The 25575-nt window shown below is 39.5% G+C and overlaps 1 protein-coding gene across 1 annotated transcript in view; it reads right to left on the bottom strand.

The window, feature by feature from the left end:
* Window positions 1-4146: 4146 nt before the first annotated feature.
* Window positions 4147-25575, bottom strand: part of LOC126252481 (39S ribosomal protein L22, mitochondrial) — a 29593-nt gene continuing 8164 nt past the window's right edge. Inside the window, exons 3-5 of the mRNA XM_049953376.1 lie at window positions 24054-24267; window positions 11127-11357; window positions 4147-4277 (exon numbers count right to left, since the gene is read on the bottom strand). Coding sequence (XP_049809333.1) covers window positions 11134-11357; window positions 24054-24267 — 438 coding nt within the window. The 3' untranslated portion in view covers window positions 4147-4277; window positions 11127-11133. The remainder of the gene's footprint in view (window positions 4278-11126; window positions 11358-24053; window positions 24268-25575) is intronic.

The raw sequence follows: 25575 nt of genomic DNA, 5'->3' as shown, positions 1-25575 counted from the left end.
CAACTCAAGACAAGCAAAATCGTCTTTTAAAATACTAAACAGTGTTTGTGATTTAGTGTTGGGGGTCTCGTATAAGCCAATAAAGTTTTCGTTGACGATTAAGGAATCATCAACAGTACGAATACAAAATGACACCTGTTCGTGAATCAAAGAATCACTTTTTTCGTCAAACATAATAGAAAAATTTTTGTCTTCTTGACTGAGACCAATACCTTTCTCAACACAGACTTTTGTAGTAGATCAATGATCTCGCTTTGAATATCGTGGGACGTCCACTTACAACCCGAACGCCCTAACCGAACTTTAAACTCAGGTATGTCATTCTTTTGGAGTTCCAACAACTTAAAAAAAAATTGAGTTTACATCTTTGTGCCCTCTAATCGCTAGTCCTTGTCGGCATACAAATTACACCATAGTAAAAATTGTCACAATAGCTAAATGGCCTTTCTTCATATCACTATCTAACTGTTCATTCAACTGGAGGCCACACTTCGGTTAGTGATAGAATTTCGTTTCAGAACACCTTTATGTGTAAACGTATTTTCATGAAGACGGAATTTCTCCAAAGCCTTTTTGCAATTAGGAAACCCTACGGAAGTAAATGCATTATTTTTTTTTTAAGAAAATTGTAATAGATTTTTAGCATCTGCCTCTTTGCAGGTTTTGCAAAAAACGTTTTCGGTAGATGCTTCATATTCTAGCCGTGTATAGTTGATCAGCCAAGACTTCTGAAATGATCTTCCCTTCTGGATTGTCCAGATTTCTGCTTTGAACGGTTCTCGCCTGAAGACGACGAAGTAATTGACGACACAATAATTGTTGGAGGTTGACTTACAGTATCATCACAGTCCAAGTGTGCCTTTTTGGTAACAAGTTTATCCATTGCAAACTTAATTCACAATACACTAAGAGACTAAAGTAAAAAAAAAAAAATATAGTCATAAAAAATAGTCCAGTAGACACTAAACAGTACGACACAACTGGTGGTTCATGCACGATGGAGCTCCTGCACATATCAGTCGAAGTGTTCTTACGCTTCTCAACAACAGATTCGGTGACCGACGGAATGGTAGCGGCGGACCAATTCCATGGCCTCCACGCTCTCCTGACCTCAACCCTCTTGACTTTCATTTATGGGGGCATTTGAAAGCTCTTGTCCACTCAACCCCAGTACCAAATGTAGAGACTCTTCGTGCTCGTATTGTGGACGGCTGTGATACAATACGCCATTCTCCAGGGCTGCATCAGCGATTCCATGCGACGGAGGGTGGATCCATGTATCCTCGCTAACGGAGGACATTTTGAACATTTCCTGTAACAAAGTGTTTGAAGTCACACTGGTACGTTCTGTTGCTGTGTGTTTCCATTCCATGATTAATGTGATTTGAAGAGAAGTAATAAAATGAGCTCTAACATGGAAATTAAGCGTTTCCGGACACATGTCCACATAACATATTTTCTTTCTTTGTGTGTGAGGAATGTTTCCTGAAAGTTTGGCCGTACCTTTTTGTAACACCCTGTATAAAAGGGCATAGCATCATCGGAGCTGTCGTTTGTACTTGGGTGTTTCATGTGAAGGAACCAAGATTACTGGCTGTGGTAAATATCTCGAGAATCTACTAACTCAACTTTACCTTTGCCTCCTAAAAATACAGGTGCCACACACATTTCAGTATGGCAAATGGCACACATGCGGCCATTCATCTCTCCATTTGTTCTCACTTGAGAAAAAGTCAGCTAATTGGCCATGAAGCAGGAAGAGTGTGTGATGTCATAATATGGAATTTCACATAGTGATGTATCCATGAGCATGAACAATGCATTAAGTTCTGTGCTACGAAATGTGAAGCAATATATTGCAAAACCACTTTACATGGCACACTGAAAAGAGCTGATGTCACATTGGAATAAATCTCACAAAGCTAAAATACTGTATTTGCTGGCTTCTGTATTACAACTTGTGAACTATGAAAATATGCAGTTTCATGGCATATGTGCATTAAAAATAAATTCCTTATTTGAAGCTTCAGGTACAGTTATTAAAATAAAAGTTATCAAATAATACCGGTACATAATGGTTAAAAGTGCTATCTTACCTCTTAAATGCAAACGTGCAGGATAGGAATATAGATTTCTCCAGATGTTTCACTCAACCAATGTTTGTGTAAACCTCCACTGATAATCAAAAAATGAATCTGAGATCAACTTGGAAGCTACGGAGACACACAGTTTGAAAACAAATTTTGATGATATTTCATCATAACATACTGATTTCTCGTTGTTCAGTTCTATGTTCAATATCTGCATGAATATCAAATTTAAAACCTTTCACAAATATTCAAAAAAACTTCAATCACCTGTTCAACACCCCACCACTCCACAAAGTTTTGAGACTGGATTAACAAAAAAAAAAAAAGAAAAAAAAAGAAACATTAAGATGGTTTTAATACTTCAGGAGTTCTACACAGCCCCCCCCCCCCAACATGATTACAATGCACAGAATGTTTAAACAAACATGCGAAGTTTTCAAAAAAGTCCTTTGGGATGTTATTCATTTTAAGTGTCACATTGGCTTGAAAGTTGGTTTGTAATCAAAGTGTTGACCCTAAATGTGGATTTCAGAACTTTGTTGTTTTGTGGCAGGTTCTTACTGAGAACACTAAGTCTCACCACCTGTGACAATTTTTTCTAGGCACGAACTGTTTGCATTTTGCATTTCAGTCAAGTCACAGGAGGAGTCAAGGTGTGCAGGACATAGTTTCCACACGCCTTTCTCATCTTCAAAACATTCTGGTAGTATCTTGAACAATTGACTTAGAGATGATGCTCTGCTGTGATTTGTGACACAACAATGTTGGCACACTACAGTAGCATGCCCACTACCTACCCCTGCCCGATCACAACTGACTGAATGCACATCTGTAGTTTAGAGTTTTTAATTCAAGCTGCCATTGTAGCTACTGTGCTGATGTCATTTGTATTCTGAGAATAAAATGAGTCTTGGGTGGGCAGAGTAATTGCCATTTGGATCTAGTATGATGATGGTTTAATGTGGTGTTACCATGTCAGCACACAGGGAGCTCCCCTGCAAGGTGGGGTGATTTCACTGAGTACAGTGTTTCATTTCCCACCAACACCCCACGGCAACCCGTGCAGCGGACTGCCTGGAAGAGTGTTGTTGACAGCCACCTAAATCGCAAGCTTTTTGTGAGATGAGACTAGCGCCGATATAGTGACTTGTATGTTTAATTCTGTGGCTAGTTGCTTGGTACTAGAAAATATTGCACACCGTGCTTTACATGTAGCTTTTGAGCAGTCACACAGATCACCATTATGCACATTACCTGAAAAAGCTTCCCATTCATGACACTGCTTTTAGCAATGGTCTATCCTGTTGCATCAATTGTGAATACAGATGTGAAACTCCAGACTCTCTGACACCCATGCCCTTGAGAGTCTCTTGGAGTGTATGTGTTTCAGTATTGAAAGGCTGTCCTCAGAAAGTGAGGATAAAGAGAAATATTTGATACGAGTCGTTGGCTTTAACTAGTGACCTAGGAAACCTGTGACAAATGCCATAAACAACATGGTGACTGTAACAGGACATCAGTAGCGATTTTCTCAAATGGTCTAAACTACAGACCAGTGTGTCACCACAATCAGAGTTTTCTTGCTTCACATTCATTAGCTTTGGCAACTCATAATCAAACTGTCACCTTCCAACCTAACCTAAGCCTCGAACAAAGCTACAGATCAGTTTCTCCACACAACTAGGTTCTTTTACTCTCACATTCATTGGCTTCACCAACTAACAACAAAACTGAATATATGTGCACTAAAACGTGACATCACATCAGCCATAAACATTACATAAGTGGTCAATGGCAATGAATTTATCACCTAGAGTGTTCATCTACAGGTCTGGTAAACAGCATTGAGAAGCTGTGGATCACTAAGTTTCTGTTGTGAAAATACTCCCATCCCTCTCTACTGTACACAAAAACCAAGAGATGGACATTTCTTTGTTGGTGGAGATTCCTGGGCCATTATCTGTGAAGCTGTAAAATCCAGTTACAACTTTATGAATACAATTTGTAAAAGCCAAAGGGTGACAGAGCCAAGGTCAAAGATTAAGAATAACTACTATTTAATGTATTAAGCTCGTAAGTTTTTCAATATACTTTTATTATAAATATTATATTTACAAGAATATTTTTCAGGACTGTGGTGTAAGAAAAGCAGAATGCAACTTCTGATACTGCAAGTATGGTGAAGATCTGAAACAAAAATTTGAAATATAATATATATGGATCTAATGATACTGTTTGGAGTTATAGCTGTAAAAAATATCTTTATCATCTATCTGAATAGCAAGTAATCATTTAATTACAGGGGCAGAAACTCTCACAAAAGTATTGTGTAAGGACTGAATATAACATCAAGGCAGAGGTAACAACATAAGCTCACCAAACAAAAAAAAAAAAAAAAACAAAAAAAAAATCACCTCTCCCCTCCCCTTCCCTTCCCCAAAAGAAAGAGCACACTGATCACTTTGAAGCACTGTAGATGGTGTAGCAACAATATTAAGATAAGGATAGACTGCTACTCACTGTAAAGGTGACACACTGAGTTGCAGACAGGCACAACGAAAAGACTGTTACACATTATAGCTTTTGGCCAAAGCCTTCTTCAGCAAAGAAACCACACACACATTCACACAAGCAACCAGCTGTCCACCAGGGAAAAAAGCCACAGACAAACTATGGTTAAGAGCAAAGTGGACCACCCTCCAGCACAGCATGCAGCTGAAGACAACCTGCTTCATTTCAATGGCTGCTTCAGAACCCAAGCCATCTGGATCCTCCCCTCCACAACCAGCATTTCTGAACTGCACAGGTGGGAGTTCACCTTACAACACAACTCCTGAAATTTTCCTGGCCTCAAACTAAGGTAATCTTCTGTGCCCACACCCTCCACCCAACAGTTTCTATCCCCTTGTCCTATCATCTTTTACCTTCTCACATTCCCTTCCCCTCTCTGTGTGTCACACATAGCCAATTTACCCGCTCGTCCTTTTCCCTTCCGTACTCCTCCCCTTTTCTGCTCCCCATATTTTTCCCACATACCTCACCTCCCGACACTGCGTCTGACAATCTCTGGTCTATGAACTCCCACAAGACAGCACTCCCCCCTCCCCCAATACCCTGCTATCCCTCCCCCTTCCCACCCCACTCCACATTGCTATTCACATGACAATTGCAATCCTCTTTGAGTTGTCATGTATGCATGAGGTATGCTTGCTTGAGTCAATGTGTGCGTGTTTTCTTTACCGAAGAAGGCTTCTGCCGAAAGTTGTAATGTTAACAGTCTTTTCATTGCACCTGTCTGCAACTCTATGAGTTATCTTTTGATGATCAGCATTCTATTCTTTTCCTAATATTGCTGATATTCCAACGCAGTGTGTCCATTGTTTGTATATGGTGTAGGCCAGTTATCAGGCAGTCATGTGATTCTCACCACTGACGTAAGTCATGCCAGTGAAGTGTTGTGTAAGTGCCAGTCAGATGTATGGAATCAGCACAATAAGATCTGTCGACATGGAGACACAACAGAGTGGCAGAAGGAAGTTATCATGTTTGGTCTCATCCACAATGACACTGTGTATGTAGATGCCTGATTTGTTAGCATAGCAACGCAGACTGTCCAATATGCCTACAATGAATTATATAACATTCACAGCCATGTAACACAGTGCAAAGTTGGTGGTCGTAAACAGATCACAGCCAACACAGACTGGAGGGAAACATCAGAACTTGTCAGTATATACTACTAGATAGAGATAAATCATCATTTAACATTATTACCAAAAATCTCAAAAAGTTCTTAGCTGAGTAACTTCAAATTATTACACAATACTTTAATGACCATTCGGGCATGCATAGGCTACATATTTTGATACATATAATATGTGATATAAGAAGGGAAAATGTTTTTACTAAAAATCTCAAAGTTATTCAGTGATTTATGTCAAATTGTTACATCATAATCTAATAAACATTCAGATAGACATAGGATATAATAGAGGGAAACATTCCACGTGGGAAAAATATATCTAAAAACAAAGATGATGTGACTTACCAAATGAAAGCACTGGCAGGTCGATAGACACACAAACAAACACAAACATACACACAAAATTCCATCTTTCGCAACCAACGGTTGCTTCATCAAGAAAGAGGGAAGGAGAGGGAAAGACGAAAGGATGTGGGTTTTAAGGGAGAGGGTAAGGAGTCATTCCAATCCCGGGAGCGGAAAGACTTACCTTAGGGGGAAAAAAGGACAGGTATACACTCACATACACACACATATCCATCTGCACATACACAGACACAAGCAGATATATATATATATATATAGAACTACAATGTACAGGTTTTCTGTTAAAAACAACTGCAAGGAAGAAAATGCTGTGCTGTGGTGCACTGCGCTCTGCTGTGCAAAAGTGCGATTTTGTTTTCTTCCTCACAGTCAGTTTTAACCACAATAGCAAGGTGTTTAAAATGTTAGACAAATTGTTTCTCTTACATGTAGTCTTTCTCGTTAAACATATTTTTAAACAAAAATTGTATGCACAACAATGTGTTGTTCTGTTTTCTGCCTCGCAGTCCATTTTCACAGAAAACGGAAGATTGTATTATGTCTTATCAGCTTATGATTAGAATACTACTACAGAGAGCAAGGGGAAACTACGGCCGTAATTTTTCCCGAGGGCATGCAGCTTTACTGTATGGTTAAATAAAGATGGCGTCCTCTTGGCTAAAATATTCCAGAGGTAAAATAGTCCCCCATTCGAATCTCCGGGTGGGGACTACTCAGGAGGATGTCATTATCAGGAGAAAGAAAACTGGCATTCTACAGATCGGAGCATGGAATGACAGATCTCTTAATCGGGCAGGTAAGTTAGAAAATTTAAAAAGGGAAATGGATAGGTTAAAGTTAGATATAGTGGAATTAGTGAAGTTCGGTAGCAGGAGGAACAAGACTTTTGGTCAGGTGAATACAGGGTTATAAATACAAAATCAAATAGGGGTAATGCAGGAGTAGGTTTAATAATGAATAAAAAAATAAGAGTGCGGGTAAGCTACTACAAACAGCATAGTGAACGCATTATTGTGGCCAAGATAGACACAAAGCCCATGCCTACTACAGTAGTACAAGTTTGTGTGCCAACTAGCTCTGCAGATGATGAAGAAATGTATGATGAGATAAAAGAAATTATTCAGGTAGTGAAGGGAGACGAAAATTTAATAGTCATGGGTGACTGGAATTCGAGAGTAGGAAAAGGGAGAGAAGGAAACATAGTAGGTGAATATGGATTGGGGGGTAAGAAATGAAAGAGGAAGCCGTCTGGTAGAAGTTTGCACAGAGCATAACTTAATCACAGCTAACACTTGGTTCAAGAATCATAAAAGAAGGTTTACACATGGAAGAATCCTGGAGATACTAGAAGGTATCAGATAGCTTATATAATGGTAAGACAGAGATGTAAGAACAAGGTTTTGAATTGTAAGACATTTCCAGGGGCAGATGTGGACTCTGACCACAATCTATTGGTTATGAACTGTAGATTAAAACTGAAGAAACTGCAAAAAGGTAGGAATTTAAGGAGATGGGACCTGGATAAACTAACAGAACCAGAGGTTGTACAGAGTTTCAGGGAGAGCATAAGGGAACAATTGACAGGAATGGGGGAAAGAAATACAGTAGAAAAAGAATGGGTAGCTCTGAGGGATGAAGTAGTGAAGGCAGCAGAGGATCAAGTAGGTAAAAAGACGAGGGCTAGAAGAAATCCTTGGGTAACAGAAGAAATATTGAATTTAATTGATGAAAGGAGAAAATATAAAAATGCAGTAAATGAAGCAGGCAAAAAGGAATACAAACGTCACAAAAATGAGATCGACAGGAAGTGCAAAATGGCTAAGCGGGGATGGCTAGAGGACAAATGTAAGGATGTAGAGGCTTATCTCACTTGGGGTAAGATAGATATTGCCTACAATAAAGTTAAAGAGACCTTTGGGGAAAATAGAACCACTTGTATGAATATCAAGAGATCAGATGGAAACCCAGTTCTAAGCAAAGAAGGGAAAGCAGAAAGGTGGAAGGAGTATACAGAGGGCCTATACAAGGGCGATGTACTTGAGGATAATATTATGGAAATGGAAGACGATGTAGATGAAGATGAAATGGGAGATACGATACTGCGTGAAGAGTTTGACAGAGCACTGAAAGACCTAAGTCGAAACAAGGCCCCGAGAGTAGACAACATTCCATTAGAACTACTGATGGCCTTGGGAAAGCCAGTTCTGACAAAACTCTACCATCTGGTGAGCAAGATGTATGAGACAGGTGAAATACCCTCAGACTTCAAGAAGAATATAATAATTCCAATCCCAAAGGAAGCAGGTTTTGACATATGTGAAAATTACCGAACTGCAGTTTAATAAGCCACGGCTGCAAAATACTGACGTGAATTCTTTACAGGCGAATGGAAATACTGGTAGAAGCCGACCTCAGGGAAGATCAATTTGGAACACGTGAGGCAATACTGACCCTACGACTTATCTTAGAAGCTAGATTAAGGAAAGGCAAACCTATGTTTCTAGCATTTGTAGACTTAGAGAAAGCTTTTGACAATGTTGACTGGAATGCTCTCTTTCAAATTCTAAAGGTGGCAGGGGTAAAATACAGGGAGCGAAAGGCTATTTACAATTTGTACAGAAACCAGATGGCAGTTATAAGATTCGAGGGGCACGAAAGGTAAGCAGTGGTTGGGAAGGGAGTGAGACAGGATTGTAACCTCTCCCTGATGTTATTCAATCTGTATACTGAGCAAGCAGTAAAGAAAACAAAAGAAAAATTCGGAGTTGGAATTAAAATCCATGGAGAAGAAATAAAAACTTTGAGGTTTGCCGATGCCATTGTAATTCTGTCAGAGACAGCAAAGGACTTGGAAGAGCAGTTGAACGGAATGGACAGTGTCTTGAAAGGAGGATATAAGATGAACAACAACAAAAGCAAAACGAGGATAATGGAATGTAGTCGAATTAAGTTGGGTGATGCTGAGGGAATTAGATTAGGAAATGAGACACTTAAAGTAGTAAAGGAGTTTTGCTATTTGCGGGGCAAAATAACTGATGATGGTCGAAGTAGAGAGCATATAAAATGTAGACTGGCAATGGCAAGGAAAGCGTTTCTGAAGAAGAGAAATTTGTTGACATCGAGTACAGCTTTAAGTGTCAGGAAGTCCTTTCTGAAAGTATTTGTATGGAGTGCAGCCATGTATGGAAGTGAAACATGGACGATAAATAGTTTGGACAAGAAGAGAATAGAAGCTTTCGAAATGTGGTGCCACAGAAGAATGCTGAAGATTAGATGGGTAGATCACATAACTAATGAGGAGGTATTGAATAGAATTGGGGAGAAGAGGAGTTTGTGGCACAACTTGACAAGAAGAAGGGACCGGTTGGTAGGACATGTTCTGAGGCATCAAGGGATCACAAATTTAGCATTGGAGGGCAGCGTGAAGGGTAAAAATTGTAGAGGGAGACCTAGAGTTGAATACACTAAGCAGATTCAGAAGGATGTAGGTTGCAGTAAGTACTGGGAGATGAAGAAGCTTGCACAGAACAGAGTAGCATGGAGAGCTGCATCAAACCAGTCTCTGGACTGAAGACCATAACAACACAACTACTACAGAATCTGAATCGTATTAACATTAGACTAAGTTAAAGGCCAGATAGAGGGGGAAAGAGGAGATGGTTAGCATGGAGGAGGGGGGAGGTAACAGGAAATGAACAGAGAGATGTGGAAGAAGTAGATTGACAGAGGGATGGAGGAGGAGGAGGAGGAGGAGGAGGAGGAGGAGATGGACAGAGAGAGAGATAGAGGAGGGGGGGGGGGGGGAGAGGAGATTAGGACATGTATCCAATTCCCATACAAAACTAGCAATTCTGAAGCACTGCCACATTCACTAGTGACAGTTAATTTCAAACCCGACATGGTTCCCTTACTGGTGACAGCAAGGCCATCTAAACTAGTTTCCCTTAGTGAAGGGAACTGCATGCTACAGGCTTCTGGCATCAAGTACAATACAAAGACCATGGCTCACAGCAGCACATAAAGCTAAACTTCAATGGGACAAACAACACGGAAACTGTACAGCAATTGACAGGAGGCATGTAATGTGCTGTGACAAGCCTCTTTTCAAATGATGATGCAAGGTACTGAGTGCACCAACGGTCCAATGAAGCATTTAACCTTCAGCGTGTGGAGGATGTGGTTCAGGCCAGAGATGGTTCTGTGATGATTCCCCCCCCGGAACATGACTTGGGTCTAGTCATTCAGTTTCCCATGAAAATGAACCAGAATGTATATTTCAACATTCTCAGTGACCAAGTGTTGCTCATTTTCCTGCATTTTTATGGTGAGTATGCAGTGGATACACTCATCTTCCTAGATGACAACAGCCTTGTCTTGACTATGCTAAATAATCCCATAGCAGGTGAAATGCAGCAGTCAACAGCCTCACAATATGACAGCTCCACAGGGCCTAATCATTGACGAGTGCCTTCAGCTCAATACAGTGCACATGAAGCAACTTGTAGGCTACCTCATTGAATTGAGGCCATTAATGAGACTAGAGGCTTATACACAACAAATATGTCCAATGTTCATTCCCAGTACCCTTTTTTTTTTTTTTTGGCATTTATAATTTTTTGTACAACATTAAGTATTTTCAAAATGGGTACCGATATGGAATTAATTCTCATTATTGACTTAGAGAGCTCAAAATTGTCTTTCAGCTTTAGCAGTATTGTTATATCATTTCTGGAAGTTGTTTTCTTCATAGTAGCTCCAGAACATACAATAAATTTCATTCCGTTCCTACAATTCAAAATGCAACCTGTGTTTTTAGACCATGTAGTATGTAACTGCAAATAATATGATTTCAATAGTTCTCTTTTTCTTTATTCCTGCTTTCTGATGGTACAATGCAGTACGGTAAATGAACTGTAGGTGACAACACACTATATTCCCTCCTCATACATTTATTTGGTGATACATACCTGCCTACTACAATGAGCTGGTGATCTTCCTGCTACGCATCTTAGTCAGCCACTTGTCCAGTAATTCCTGACCTGAGAGTTCTCGTTGATATGGATAATAGTGTTCTGGAGGCTTCCCTTCCTCCAGCCGTACAAAGTAATGACAGTGAAAGTACTCCACTAAGCCGTGTCTTGCTCTTGCATGTCTCCGTATGCCTTTTACAACCAACCCCTTGCCAACAAATGATTCAGCTGCATAAAGAGAGAAATAGAATCAGAAATATAGCAAGTCGAAGTCTTGTCCAGTAAACTAGTTGGTGTTCTTAAAAAATAAAAACACACACTTAATATGACTGCCATCTGCAATAAGCAAGTAGGTGGGTTACATTATTCTGAAAGGACAGGCTACTAGTGGTCACGTTGTTTAAACAGTTATCTACTGAAGAAATGTATCCCCTAGCAGCCAGCCTCACTTGCAAATTTACATTTTTCAATCAGTTTAGAAGCCAGCCAAATTTATTAAAACCACATCAGGTGCAAGGTGAATAATTTGACATTTGCTACTATATCTTTCTCTTCCCCTTCCCCACCCCCTTCAAACTGTTGCTTGCATCCCACTTGATGTTACATTCCAGCCTGAGATGCTGGAGCTGGCAGTCATGTGTGCATGAGGTGTGCTTGCTTGTGTGTGTGTGTGTGTGTGTGTGTGTTTTACTAACGGAGGCTGTGGGCAAAAGCTTTATGTAAGTGTGTTTTAACTGTGCCAGTCTGCAAGTCTTCTTTATGGTAAATAGCAATCTCTCTTTCCCTACGTTGTTGATATTCCCACCTGGAGTTTCCAGTGTTTGATTTTTGCTTAAAGATATTTGTACAAACTCAGGGACTTGAAATTTTGATGTTTCTAGCCACACTACACACACTCCTGTGCAATTACTTAAGGAATAAACTAAAGCAAGGGAAGCTTTTTAGGTGCTATGCAGTAGTGTTGTGTTAGTAGAAGGAAATGGGGTATGGTCTAGCACACAGGAACTTCCAGTGAAACAAGGTGTTTGTCACCAAAGATGTGTAGAGATTCAGTATCACCCATAATAATTGAAAAAGTTGCCAGAGATACAAATGCCCCATGTTTTTGCTATAATTTAATTTATTGTTTAGGTTTTTATCATATGACCAACATGTAAAGTTTTAGGCATCAGTCCTTTACAGTCTGGGTGCAGTCATAACACCACATCACTTCCTGATAAAGCTCCACTGCAAACCTGAAATCAACTTTTTCAGGGTGCATGGTGCAAAAGTACATAATTTCAGAATCCTTACTGATATTGTTTCCACAAAACCTCACTTCCACATTTGATAAATCATAGTAAGCTATTCCAATTTCACGCAAATTTGCAAATATTCTTGATAATCAATTACAATTTTGGTGAGAGTTTGAGAGTTGAACAGGTTATTATTATTTTTGTGAGGTACATCTGGAGGATGTACTGAAAAATTTAAGTGTAACAAACTAACAAAGAACACCCAGAAAATGCAGCTTAGCACAACCCTTACACTCAAATTTAGTTGAAAGAATGTTACAATGTGTTAAAATGTAATTTCCACCAAGATTGTAAAATAAATTTATTGCTATTTGTTACATATTTTGGCTCATTCTGTCTTCTGATCCATACCTTTCAATTCTCAACTTTACAGGCTGGGAGTCAAATGAGTGATCATTTATGCCAATAACTGGAGTACATGTCTCTTTGATATTCTTTGGACAGAGTGGTATCACAGGATATAATATAAAATCTTTGATATATGCAGATTAAGTGATCCAAACCTACAACTTCGCTTCCTCACAGAGACTACAGGATGACAGTGAGAGAATTATAAGTGAAAGAGGGAACAGCATTTAGGATGGACCTTGTAACCAAGGGATGATTTGTTTGCCTCAATGATATATAGATAGCTGTACCTTAGGTGCAACCACATTGGAGGACTATCTATGGGGAAGCCAAAGTAACATATAGTTCCTAAAGAGGGGCAAAGGTACTTTCAGTAATTGCATGGGTAACAGTCTGGATGATTGTGTTGGCTAATGTTATAAGCCGGATGAGTCAATCTCCCTATATTGTTACTATGAACAGCTCAAAGCAAGAGGAAAGTACAGCTGACATATTTCCTGAGGACATGGCAGATCTAATGATAATGGCATCCCCTCAAGCAGAATATTCCAGAGGTAAAATAGTGCTTCACTTGAATCTTGAGACAACAAACTACACAGGAGGAAGTTGTAATCAGGAAAAACAAATCTAGGGTACTATGGGTTGGAACTTGGAACGTTAGATCTGTTAATCAGATAAGTAGGGTAGAGAACTGAAAAAGAAAAATGAATAGGTTGAAGGTAGATACAGTGGGAATTAGTAAAGAATGGTGGCTGGGAGAACCACAATTTATGGTAAGCTGAATACAGGCTAATTAACACAAAATGAAATAGGGGTAAATCAGGAGTAAGTCTAATAATGTATAACAGAAATGCAGGTGAACAGCACAGTGAATACATTATCAAACCAATTTCCACCCCAGTAGTATTGCTTTAAACAACTATTAGTTGCACAGATGCTGAAAATATGCCTCCGACTTCCATAGATGCTGAAGAGAGTGAAAGAATATACGATGAGATACAAGAAATTCTTCAATTTGTTACGGGACATTTAACTGTGACAGGGACTGAAATCTGACAGTACGAAAACGAGGAGGAGAAAAAAATGTGGGAGAACACAGACTGGGTAGAATTTTACACAGACCAAACTTTAATCATTTCTAACATATGGTATAAGAATCATGAAAGGATATGTGGAAGAGACCTGGAGACACTTGAAGTGTTTCAGACAGATTATAAATAGTATACAGGGATTTCAAAGCCATATTTTACACTGCAACACATTTCCAGGAGCAAAAGGGCATTCTGACGATAATTTACTGGTGATGTTGTAGAAGCATTCATGGCTATGGGAAAGATAAAATCCATATTACTAAAAGCACTTGACAGAGCACTGATAGATCTAAGTTCAAACAAGGCACCTGGAATTGATAACATTCCCTCAGAATTACTGAGATCTTTGGGAGGAGCAACCACACCAAAACTGCTCCACCTGATATGCAAGAGATATGAGGCAAGTGAAATATCCTCAGGCTTCAACAAGAACTTCAATGGGCCCCGATAGCAAATTACTAGCACAAATTATTTACAGAAAAGTGGAAAGACTGGCAGAAACTAATAATTCAGAAAAACAATTTGGATTCTGGAGGAATGTAGAAATATGCAAAGAAATATTGACTCTTTGACTTACCTTAAAAGAAAGGCTGAAAAAAGATGTTAACTCATACTTCTAGCGGTAGTAGATTTAGAGACAGCTTTTGACTGTGCTAACTGGAATACACTCTTAAATTCTGAAGACAGCTGGAATAAAATAGATGGGGTGGGAGGTTATCTACAACTTGAACAGGACAAGACCATAGTTACAAGGGTCAAAGGACACATAGTACCTGAGAAGAGTGTGAGGCAGTGTTGTTGCCTGTCCCCCATGTTATTCAGTCTGTACAATGAGCAAGCAGTAAAGAAGCCAAGGAGAAGCTTGGTAAGGGAACTTAATTTCAGGGAGCTGAAATAAAATCTTAAGGTTTACAGATAACATTGTAATTCTGTCTGTAGCAGCAAAGAACTTGGAAAATCAGTAAAACGGAATGGACAGTGTCTTGAAAAGAATGTGAAAATATTTGTTGACACCAACCTACATAGGGAGAAACGACTACCACAATAACATAAGGAATATCACAGTTTGTATGGAAAGATATAGGTGTTCATTCTTTCTGCACAGTATAGGAGATTGGAAAAAATAGAGAATTGTGAAGATGGTTCAATGAACCCTCTGCCAGGCACTTAAATGCAATTTGCAGAGTATCCATGTAGATGTAGGAGTTACAAGATAAACACCAGAAAAGTGGCACAGGGTTAATGTGTATAATTAAATGAAATCAGGTGATGCCAAGGGAGTAAGATTAGGAAAAAAAGAGACATTAAAAGTAGTGGACAAATATTTCTATTAGAGCAGCAAAGTGACTGACAATATCCAAAGTAAAGAGCATATAAAATGCAGATTGGCAATAACAAGAAACGTGTTTCTGAATAAAAGAAATCTGTTAACAATGAACACAAATTTAATTGTTAGGAAATCTTTTCTGGGGGGGGGGGGGGGAGATTTTGTGTGTAGCTTTGTAAAGAAATTAAACATATATAATGAAAAATTGACACAAAGGGAGGGTAGAAGTTTTTGCAATATTGTGCTACAGAAGAATGCTGAAAATTAAATGGGTACAACAGATAACTAATGAACAAGTTCTCAACTGAATTGGGTAGAAAATATATTTATGGCACAACTTCACAGAAAGAAGAGATCACTTTGATAGTATACATCCTGCGGTGTTAAGTAATAGTTGATTTGATACTAAAGAAAATGCACAGGGAGGGGGGAGAAAGAGTAAAAATTATAGAGGGAGGGCACAGCTTGCCTACAGGGCAGTTTCAAGGGGATAAGGAAACAGACTCAAAGTTTGTAACAATTAACATAGGTCAGGTATTTAATTGTGAAGTTTATTGGAAAAAAACCTATCATGATGAAAATTAGAGGAGAGAATAATAAAGAGTCTTGCATCTAACTAAATCAAAAAATAAGAACTTGATCTCAATGACACTGCAGCACACATTATGGGATCGATGGGAGTGCAGTCCAGCCAAATGACAGATAGAGAAAAAAGTATTCATCAGGAAGGCATCAAATAAGATACAACAGGTAAGTGGTGTGGGCAGAATTTAATGAAACAGAAAATAAATATTCATTAAGGCAGCTGGAGATCTTCCAGGCCACAGTTGAGATGTTCCTCCAATGTAAGGAAGGGGGGAACTGGACAACAGTCAGCCATCAGCAAAAAGGTGACAGATGTGAGGCAAGACCACTGAATGAATGTTACTAACAGCAGCCACTGTTGACAAGGTGGTACAGCTGGAAGCACCCTTTTATAAGAGATTTCTTATTGTAGTGTCTTATTTCCTCTGCCTGTACAAAAAGTTCCAAGTCAATTTATTCCTGATGTGTAATTGACGTCATCGTAGTTCACTATTGTGGTAGCCTGAACTAACGACTGTAAATAACAAATGTGCAATCGACCAGCTGGTTGCAAGCAGGCAGTGTTAAGTAGTGAACACTTAGCTCTAGTATGTTACCATTGTTGTTGTCATAAATCCCAATATAGTAACGTCTCTAATCAGGTGTTCAAGACATTGAGAAAATCATCATATGCAACAAGATACTTTGTTATCTATATGAAGGTATTACAAAATGACGAAGGGCAGAAATTCACATAAAAGGTCAACATTTTTATGACATAACTGACATTCATGACAATGTGACACACGAGTTGAACAACATCCTCAAGGGTTATTGAACATTCTGTGTGTTGTACTCAAGTGGGGGAGACACTACAGAACACTTGAAGCATTAAAACCATCATGTTAACTTTTCTCTATTTTTTATTAATCCAGTCTCAAAAATATTTGGAGTGACAGGGTGCATACGCCCTGAGATGACAGGGAAATCTGGGAAAAATAGGGAATTTTTTCATCTGGGAAAAACCCGGGAACTCTTCGTTGTTTTAGTTCTCAGGTAAATTCTTGTAATTTTGACTGGCACTGCAACAACAATAAAACATAAACGAGAGAATAAAATCACAATAAAAGTACAGTAAATGTGCCATTTACAACAACAAAACAGAGTGCAAGCATAAGTGTTTGCCAACAGTAAAATGAGTCAAAGGCTTTAGGATGAAGATTATGCAATACTTTGTAACAACAAACTGCTTTCAATGAGTGTCACATCACAACTATTTACATTTCTAACAGGTTGAGGAAAAATATTGTGAATGGTGGCTTGAGAAGCATTACTTTCAAAGTGAATTTCCTTTTATACAACATAAATATGTTACATGTGAAAATGTGCAATGACTTTCTTAAATCATGGAGTGTTTGACTCTCATTCAAAACTTAACACTTTGAGGACCAGTTACTTAGAAAAATTTTGGGCCCAGATGACAGGCCATTTAAACCATTACTTAAAATTTTGCTGACCAATTTGTGTTTAATATAGCTTGGAGGTTAAACATACTAATAAAGACCAATATTATATATGGAAGCTTACCTATATAGTCGCATATTTAAAAAGGCAACACCTGAAAGGCAACAGACCAGAAGCCTGAATGAATAAGTGTTCCAGAAAGTACCCACAGCACAAAAGAGACGCCACAGGAAGGGCATTGTCTTGGGCATTGCCTGGAAATGTTACACAGACTCACGAAGTATCACAGGACCTCACATGGAGGGCTGTGAAATGCAGCAAGTGCAATGGTGGTGACCATATATGGTCACACACGAGACCCTGCTAGGCTGTGGCCACAAGCAACAACACGGAAGGGGCAATGTGGCCTACAGTAAAGTATAAAGGCAGAGGCGTCTGAAAGAGAGTTCAGTTCAGACAACCGTCCGGGAGGGATCCCTGTGCAGGCCAGGCCCAGGGCCTGGACTTGTCATATTTGCTCTGGCTCTGCTTGTGTTCATAGTTAGCTGTGTACCTTCCTCCATGGTATTTTGTACAATCAGGAATAGGGAACTTTCATGCAGATCACTAATATAATTTAGTTCAGACAAGCATTAAAGATTGTAGTTATTCAAGTCTTGCCTATTTGTTTGTATGTTTCCTGACCAAATTCCATAACTCCTTCTCCATGTTAGCTGATAGGATGGACCATCCTCAGTTTCTTATGTCATTAAGAGTCTAGGCCCCTCGCTGCACTTGACAATGCTGTGTGTATACTGTTCTTGGAGTCTTTCGCAGTGGCATGTCTGGATAAAATCTTCTCGGTTTTTAAGCCAAGTCAATTCAAATAAAATTCTCGAGCTTTTGACAGCTACCTCCACCATTGTAGTCAGGAGTAAAACTACTGATTGCCAGGACTGGCATGATGTGAGATAAGGTGTTAGGTGGACGTGGATGGGAGAGAAGGTGTTGAGCTTGCGAAGGAATGAGTTGGCCTTGAGCCCAGACCACAACGATATCATCAGTGAATGAGACTCGGGATTTGGGGTTTTGGGAGGGTAGGAAGGTTCCCCCTAGATGGCACATAAAAAGGATGACATAGGAGGGTGCTATGTGGGTGTCCACATCTGTGCTATGAGTTTATTTATGTACATTACTCTCAACAGACAAATAACTTCGTGTGTCAGGATTTAGTTGATAAGGTATATGAAGAACGATGTTGTGGGTTTGGAGTGTAAAGGACATTGGGAGAGGTAACGGCAAGGCCATGGTCAGGAGGGGTGTTGCTGTATATGGAGGTGAGATCAACAGTGATAAGCAGAGACCCAGGAGGTAAAGGAATGGGGGTGGTGAAGAGTTGGTGAAGGAAGTGATTAGTATCTTTGATATGAAGGCGTAGGTTTTGGGCAACTGGGTGGAAGTGTTGTTCAAAATGAGTGGAAATTCTTTCAGTAGGAGCATAATAACCTGCTACAATGAAGTGTCCACAACTGTTGGATTTAGGGATTGTGGGGAGCATATATAAGGTGGTTGTGTGCGGTATCACTGAGGGAGGAGGGAGAGGCACTCAGAAGAAAGGTTCTGGAATGGGCCTAAGGATTTCAGTACGGATCTGTAGTTATGTTGCACTTCTCAGATGGGACCACTATGGCAGAGCTTGTAGGTGGTGGAGTTACGGCAGATGGCACAAGTCTTCTGTCATGTCGTCACTGCAATTCATCACGAGATTGGTGGAGCCTTTGTCTGCTGGGAGGATATTAGGTCATGATCTGTTTTGAGGTTGTGTATGGCTGTCCTTTCTTCTGCTGAAAGTTTAGTGTTCTTAGAGAGAGATTTGGGGAGGATGGTGAGGCCAAGTTGTAGGAAGGTGACCATGTGGTGATAAGGTGGGAGGTGGGACTATCACAGTTGGTGGTGATATGAACTGGGTGAGACAAGACTCAAGTGTTGGGATAAGGGTGGCTTTGTTTGGAGGAATGGTGACAATGAAGTCAGAAGAAGGAGAGTAGGTCTTCGGCAAGTCCACCCCTATTACCTCCTGGATCCCCATTCATCACTGTTGCTGCCACCTCACTATACACCAACATCCCTTCTGCCAACAGATTTGCTGCTTTCTCAACATCCTTCAGACTCAAAACCCACTAGGCCTACCTCTTTCCTCATGCACCTTACCAACTATATCCTGACACACAAATAATTCTCCTTTTAAGGGAAGGTATAAAAACAAATCTGTGGCACTGCCATGGGCATCCACATGACACCCAGCAATGCCAAACTTTTTATGTGCTGTCTATAGGAAACCTTCCCAACCTCCCGAAACCCCAGACCCCTTGGCTGGTTCACTAATGATTTCGTCATGATGTGGACTCAGGTCCAAGACATTCTGTCGTCATTCTCTCACAATCTCAGCAACTTCTCTCTCATCTACTTCACCTGCTCCTCCTCAAATCGATGTGCCACCTTTGTGGATGTTGAACTCCACCTCTCTGATAGCTCAATCCACACATCTACCCATATTAAAACCATTAACCACCAACAGTACCTGCATTTCAACAGATGTCATAAATACCACAACAATAAACCCTTCTCTTACAGCCTGGTTCCCCATGAATGGTGTACCTGCAGTTACAAGAACTCCCTTGACCACTATGCTGAAGATCTCTCAAGGGCCTTCACAGACAGGTGCTACTACTGCTTACACCTACTCTGCAAAACGGATTTCCATTGCCACATCCTCACACATCCCTGATCCTACCACCATCACCAGGAGAGTCGCCCTCACTAGCTAGTATCACGCTGGACTGGAACACCTGAACTATATTCTTTGCCAGGACTTTGATAATCTATCATCATGCCCTGAAATGAGGACACCCTAAAGTAGTGTCCATGATCCACTCAACCCATACAACATCCTATTCATCTCTATCAACTTCCACTACCAATTTCTTGACACAGTGATTGTTCCCTGAGGAAAACTCAGGTGCAATATATGCCCAATCCAACCACTTAGTACTTCCCATGCCAGTCCCATCACAGGCTCATCCTTTCCCATCAGAGGCAGGGGCACCGGTGAAACCCACTATGTCATATCCTTACTCTGCTGCAGTCATTGAACAGCTTTTTACGTCTGTGTGACAACCAACCAGCTGTCCAGCACTGCCACACTATGACCAAGAACAAAGATGAGCACTGGGTGGCACAACATGAGGCTGAGCACAACATCCTCGATTTCAAGGGCTGCTTCACAAGCCACACCACTTGGATCCTTACAAAACATACTTCACCTCCATAATCCTCCTTGACTCAATCTCAGTTAATCCTCTGTTCCCACACCCTCCACCCTACACTTCCCCTTCCTCTGTCCTATCAACCACTCCCAATTCTATCTCTATTGATCCATCATGAATATGGAACTGTGGGCAGCCAAATATTTACCAAGGAATAATTTCCAAACAGCAGCAAACCAGCTACCTACCCTGAACTCCTCTTCCTGCATCCCATCTGTCTCTCCCTCTGCCCACCCCACCCCATACATCCCCCAGCCGAGTCTACCTGCCAGAGTGCAATCCTGGCATTATGTGTTACGCAAGCACCATGTAGGAGTGCACTAGTGTGTGTGTGTGTGTGTGTGTGTGTGTGTGTGTGTGTGTGTGTGTGTGTGTGTGTGTGTGTGTGTCCGTCCTAATTCAAGGAAATATGCAATTTGTACTTCCATTTTTCTTTTTATTTAATCTTATTTTGACCTATCTAAAATTTGTAGAAGCAGCAATGCTGTTGGTTTGGTTTTAATTACACACAAGCTATGGAAAAAATCACCAACTAACTCAAACAGGTAATTGGAAATAGAGATATAGACTTAACATGCCTTTTTTTTTTATTTTTAACGATCAGCAGCACTATTCATTTATGTAGCAAAATTTGGGTGTCGATCTTAGCTATTTCTCTTTATCATTAATTTAAATTTTACAACTGTAACTTACTCCATAAATAGAAAACAAAAGTTTCACTGAGTATTTAATGCAAACCATCCAAGAACTGTAGGTTGCTATCACATTAAAAATTAAAAGAATACACACAGATAAAAAGAAGAAAAGGAATACAGATCACAGAAAACGAACAGGTCAGTACAGTTATATCGTTTCAAACATCTGTAGCAACAACAGAAAAATGGCACATAAATATGTAGAAAATAGTACAGGTAAGTCAGACTAGTTTAGCCCAGGAGCAAATGCAAGCTGAATGGCCATGTGCAAAAAACAGCAGAGTAGATGCCTGGCCAACTGCCTAACATGGGTGCCTGATACATTTCAAAAAGGCAAAAGTTGTTAATTATTAAAATAAGCCACAACTTACATTTCTCACACGGATCATGGTAAGCTGCCAGCAGACTTAATCGTAATTAATCTCGACAACCATAAAAACTGTGTCTCACTTTGTCATACATAAAATAATACACATATTAGATGTGGCATGAGTGACCAGTAATAGATAAACATGCAACTGACAGAGCAGCATTCATGTGTGACCAGAAATTGAGAAATATGCATCTAGATGGTGCTGATGCACCCTGTGGTCTATAGCCATAGCTAACAGCTGATATAACTGTACTGCATGCTAAAATCAAAATATTTGTGTAAAACAAATTCTGAGAAGACGGTGAGTGACAGAAAGCATCAAAAATTGTTACAATAGGACAACTAGGTTTATGAAAATTACATGAGAAGTGATATGATGTCTGAAATGCAGTAGTGAGGGGAGAAATCAGGGCAGGAATAAAAGTGTTGAGTTTTCTAGATCTCACCAAAATTGCATAAGTACTGGGGCTTCTGTCTTTTGAGATTTGCTTTGTGTCTTGTTGTTCCTGTCTGCAGTCTGTTGTGGTATTTCCAGACTTCCCAGTTTTCAGGGTGACCAGGGGGTAGTTTTCCTGACAGTTATATTCACTAATGTGAGTTGTTTTATTTTTTCATTGGCGGAGTTGTTAATTTACCACACCCCCAGTTTACGCCGAATTTGGTGTTTATACTTCTCAGCTGCACTGAGCAAGTTATTCTTGATTTTAATCTTTGGGTAGACTATCAAATGCCATATTGTGGGTTTTGTTCGTATGTAGAGAACTTCATTCTCTCTTTGTAAAGCAATTGCAGGCAGGTGTTCACATGTAGGAGTAGTTTTCATACAGCTGGTAATGGGTCCGGGTGTAGGGTCAAGTATGAGGTAATTTGCTCAATGTGCTTGTATTTGTATCAGATGGGAGAGCCACATTTTTCAATGGAATTGCAAACTGCCATTGTTGCTGTTTTCATAACACCACTTGTGTTTTAGCAGCCCTATTTTAGCCTACAATTTTGCAGAGGATATGCTTCTGCCACTATTTTTTTATTTTGATGTTGGCATAGTGCTGCTTGTATGTTAGGGCCTTGATTCGGATAATACACCAGTATTTGGGCTAGGTGCAGTGCCGCAACAAAATTCCTCTCAGTGTAACCTCGAGATGTCTGGCTTCATGACTGACATGGAGGTAAAAAGCACAAACCTGGGTTTTTGTGATACAAGACGTAGTAGTGCTTGAGTCTCTCTACAGCTGTAGTGATCCCAACTTTAATTTTCTCATGCACACTAATCTGAATGGCTACAGCTCAGTCATCAATGAAGACCTATTTTAAGCTTGTGGTGTAGTGGTTCATTGGTATAAATATTACAGTGTTGGAGCCAGTACACTACCCTCAAGTAGACCATTTTGTATCTCCACTGCTTCCTTCTTCTGTCCTGGAATTATGCAGAGAAAAATTGGTTTTCGAGGCCTCTGATAGCCAATCTTTTGTTACAGGGTAGATCTTTTGCATGAGGAATCTGAGATTAACCATACTGTAGGCAGCAGAGAGGTCTGTGGATGTCACGCCCATGATTTTGTTAGAGAGTAAGGTATAATTATGAATGTAATGAAAGTGAAAATTTAGGTGAGTAGGTCATGTAGCCATGTGAGTGCATCACATATGACCAAGGAGTTCTTTGCTGGGTTACAAGAAATAAGAAAAGACCAAGACAATTTATAAACAGAACAAAACAAAACAAAACATGCAGGATCAAGATACACAAAACTGAAGACTGTAGGTGCATGGAAAAGTCACTGCATCAACACCTTCCACTAATTCTTCGGAAATTTTGGGTGTTGTTGAGTTCATTCTGCAGCTTTAACATTCTCATGTTCTGAACTTAACAACAACCTCCCACTTCTAATTTAGTCATTAATTCATGTCTATTAATCTTCTAGGTTTCATGATGAATGGCAATCAATTCTGTTTCCCCCACATTCTAAAATCAATCACCACCCAAATCTCACACTTACCTGACGTTTTCATTCTCATCTTTATAAAAACACCACTCACCACCTAAATGCAAATGGCCAATGGCTGTAGTGTTAACTCAGTTCTACTTATTATTTCCTGGATGATCCGTTATAACAATAACTGAACTGTCAAAGATTTAGTAAATTATTATTTATCAAATTTCTTGTTATAGAGTGGGGGAGGGGAGTGGCAGTATGAAGAGGAAGGATCATGGAATAATGTAGGAGACAAGTGGGAGAAGAGGAAGAAAGAACAACTATATTCTGATGATATATCAACATAAAGAATCCTGCCCTTATTACTCAGGTTGTCATCAATGAATGTAGAAAAGAGAAGTAACATGAAAAATTACTGAGACATCTAAGTAAAAGGCTGATTTTGTTGAAGGAGCACAAATCAATAACTCTGTGATTCTTAAGTGAAAACATAATACTTCATGCCTATTTAAAATTAGAAAAAACACTTACCAACCCATAAATTTGTCTTGTATTCTACATTGTGCTTCTCTACTGCCAAATTTTGTGCTTCCAAAATGGTATCTCTCACGTATGTTGCACCTTTCTTATTAACAAAACTGAGTTGTTTAACTGCTTCTTCCACCGACAATCCACGTACCAAACATGCTATATACCACATCTTCCATGGACTGTATTTGATGTTGGCTTTCATATGACAAACATACTGAAAGAAAGACATTTGAAAAATTTAAAGTTTGCAGATAATACTGAGATAAATTTTGTCAAACCACAGTCTAAGTAGGGTGAGTGGTTGTGTTGGCTGCAATTAATGCAATGAATCTGAAATGGCTGCAAAACTGTGGGTTCGGAGGGGAAGAAAAAGAGTGAAGAAAGGAAAATTAGGGTTTATCATCTCATCAATGACCACAGTTTTAAAGATCACGTAAATGTTTGGTCAGAACTGTGCTGTAAATGAAATCAGACTAGGTCTATCCAAAGGACTGTAACAGCTCTGTATGTTCAGCATCTAAGCCACTATGCCAACTTGCCCGATTTGTAGGAAATGTCAGCTGGAGGTGGCACCAGCATTGTAAGATACTACACACGTATATTTAACACCAACACAAGAGCACATATATAAAAAAATCAGCAACTAAAATCCATCAACTACCATTGTGCAACAAGGAATGGTGACAACTTACAAACAATTGCATTCTTTGGATAAGTCATGTGTAAAAATAAAGCACATGTCAGCTAAACCTTAGAACTAGCCCTGCCCTGATTGATGGAATGTTGTCAATTCTCTATTGGGGCAGCATGCTGTTTCGGGATAATCTGTAAACTAGAAGTGCTAGGTGAAAACTGTCATGAAATTTGAGACCAGAGCACAAATTACTGCAAAGTGAAAGATTTGTTCTAGAGCTGCTCATTAATTTATGATATACCTTTGTCTCGCTGTAAATGAATGGAAATGAAACCCAACAGAAAACTCTTTTATGTCCATCTTATAAAAGAATGTAATCAAATTTAGACAGGTAATGTTGAAAAAATTAGATTGGAAGATGACGCGCTGACTGCAGTAGATGAGTTTTGTTATTTGGGTACCAAAATACCTGACAACAGCTGAAGTTAAAGAAGGTAAGAAATATTGACTGGCTTTGTTGAAGAAGAGAAATATGTTAACATCAGATAAAAATATATAAGTTAGAAGGTCTTTTCCATCATTATTATTATTATTATTATTATTATTATTATTATTACACATTATATGAAAGCAAAATGTGGTATACAAACAGCACAGACAAAAAGTTGGTAGATGTTTCTTAAATGTGATGCTACTGAAGATCAAATGGGTAGCTTGAGGAGTAAATATTTTGGGTTAGACTTGACATGACCATTACAAATATCAATTTGGAAATAAATTATTACAGCTAGCCTCATTTACTGCTCTTGCCACCACATATATCAGAGGATTATATCTCAGTCAGCAGGTTGTGACCTAAAACAGCTCAGATGCTTTGTGTGTGACTTC

The sequence above is a fragment of the Schistocerca nitens genome, chromosome 4 (genome assembly GCF_023898315.1).
Source record: "Schistocerca nitens isolate TAMUIC-IGC-003100 chromosome 4, iqSchNite1.1, whole genome shotgun sequence".
In the NCBI taxonomy this organism is placed as follows: domain Eukaryota; kingdom Metazoa; phylum Arthropoda; class Insecta; order Orthoptera; family Acrididae; genus Schistocerca; species Schistocerca nitens.
This window is presented reverse-complemented; position numbering and strand designations above follow the sequence as displayed.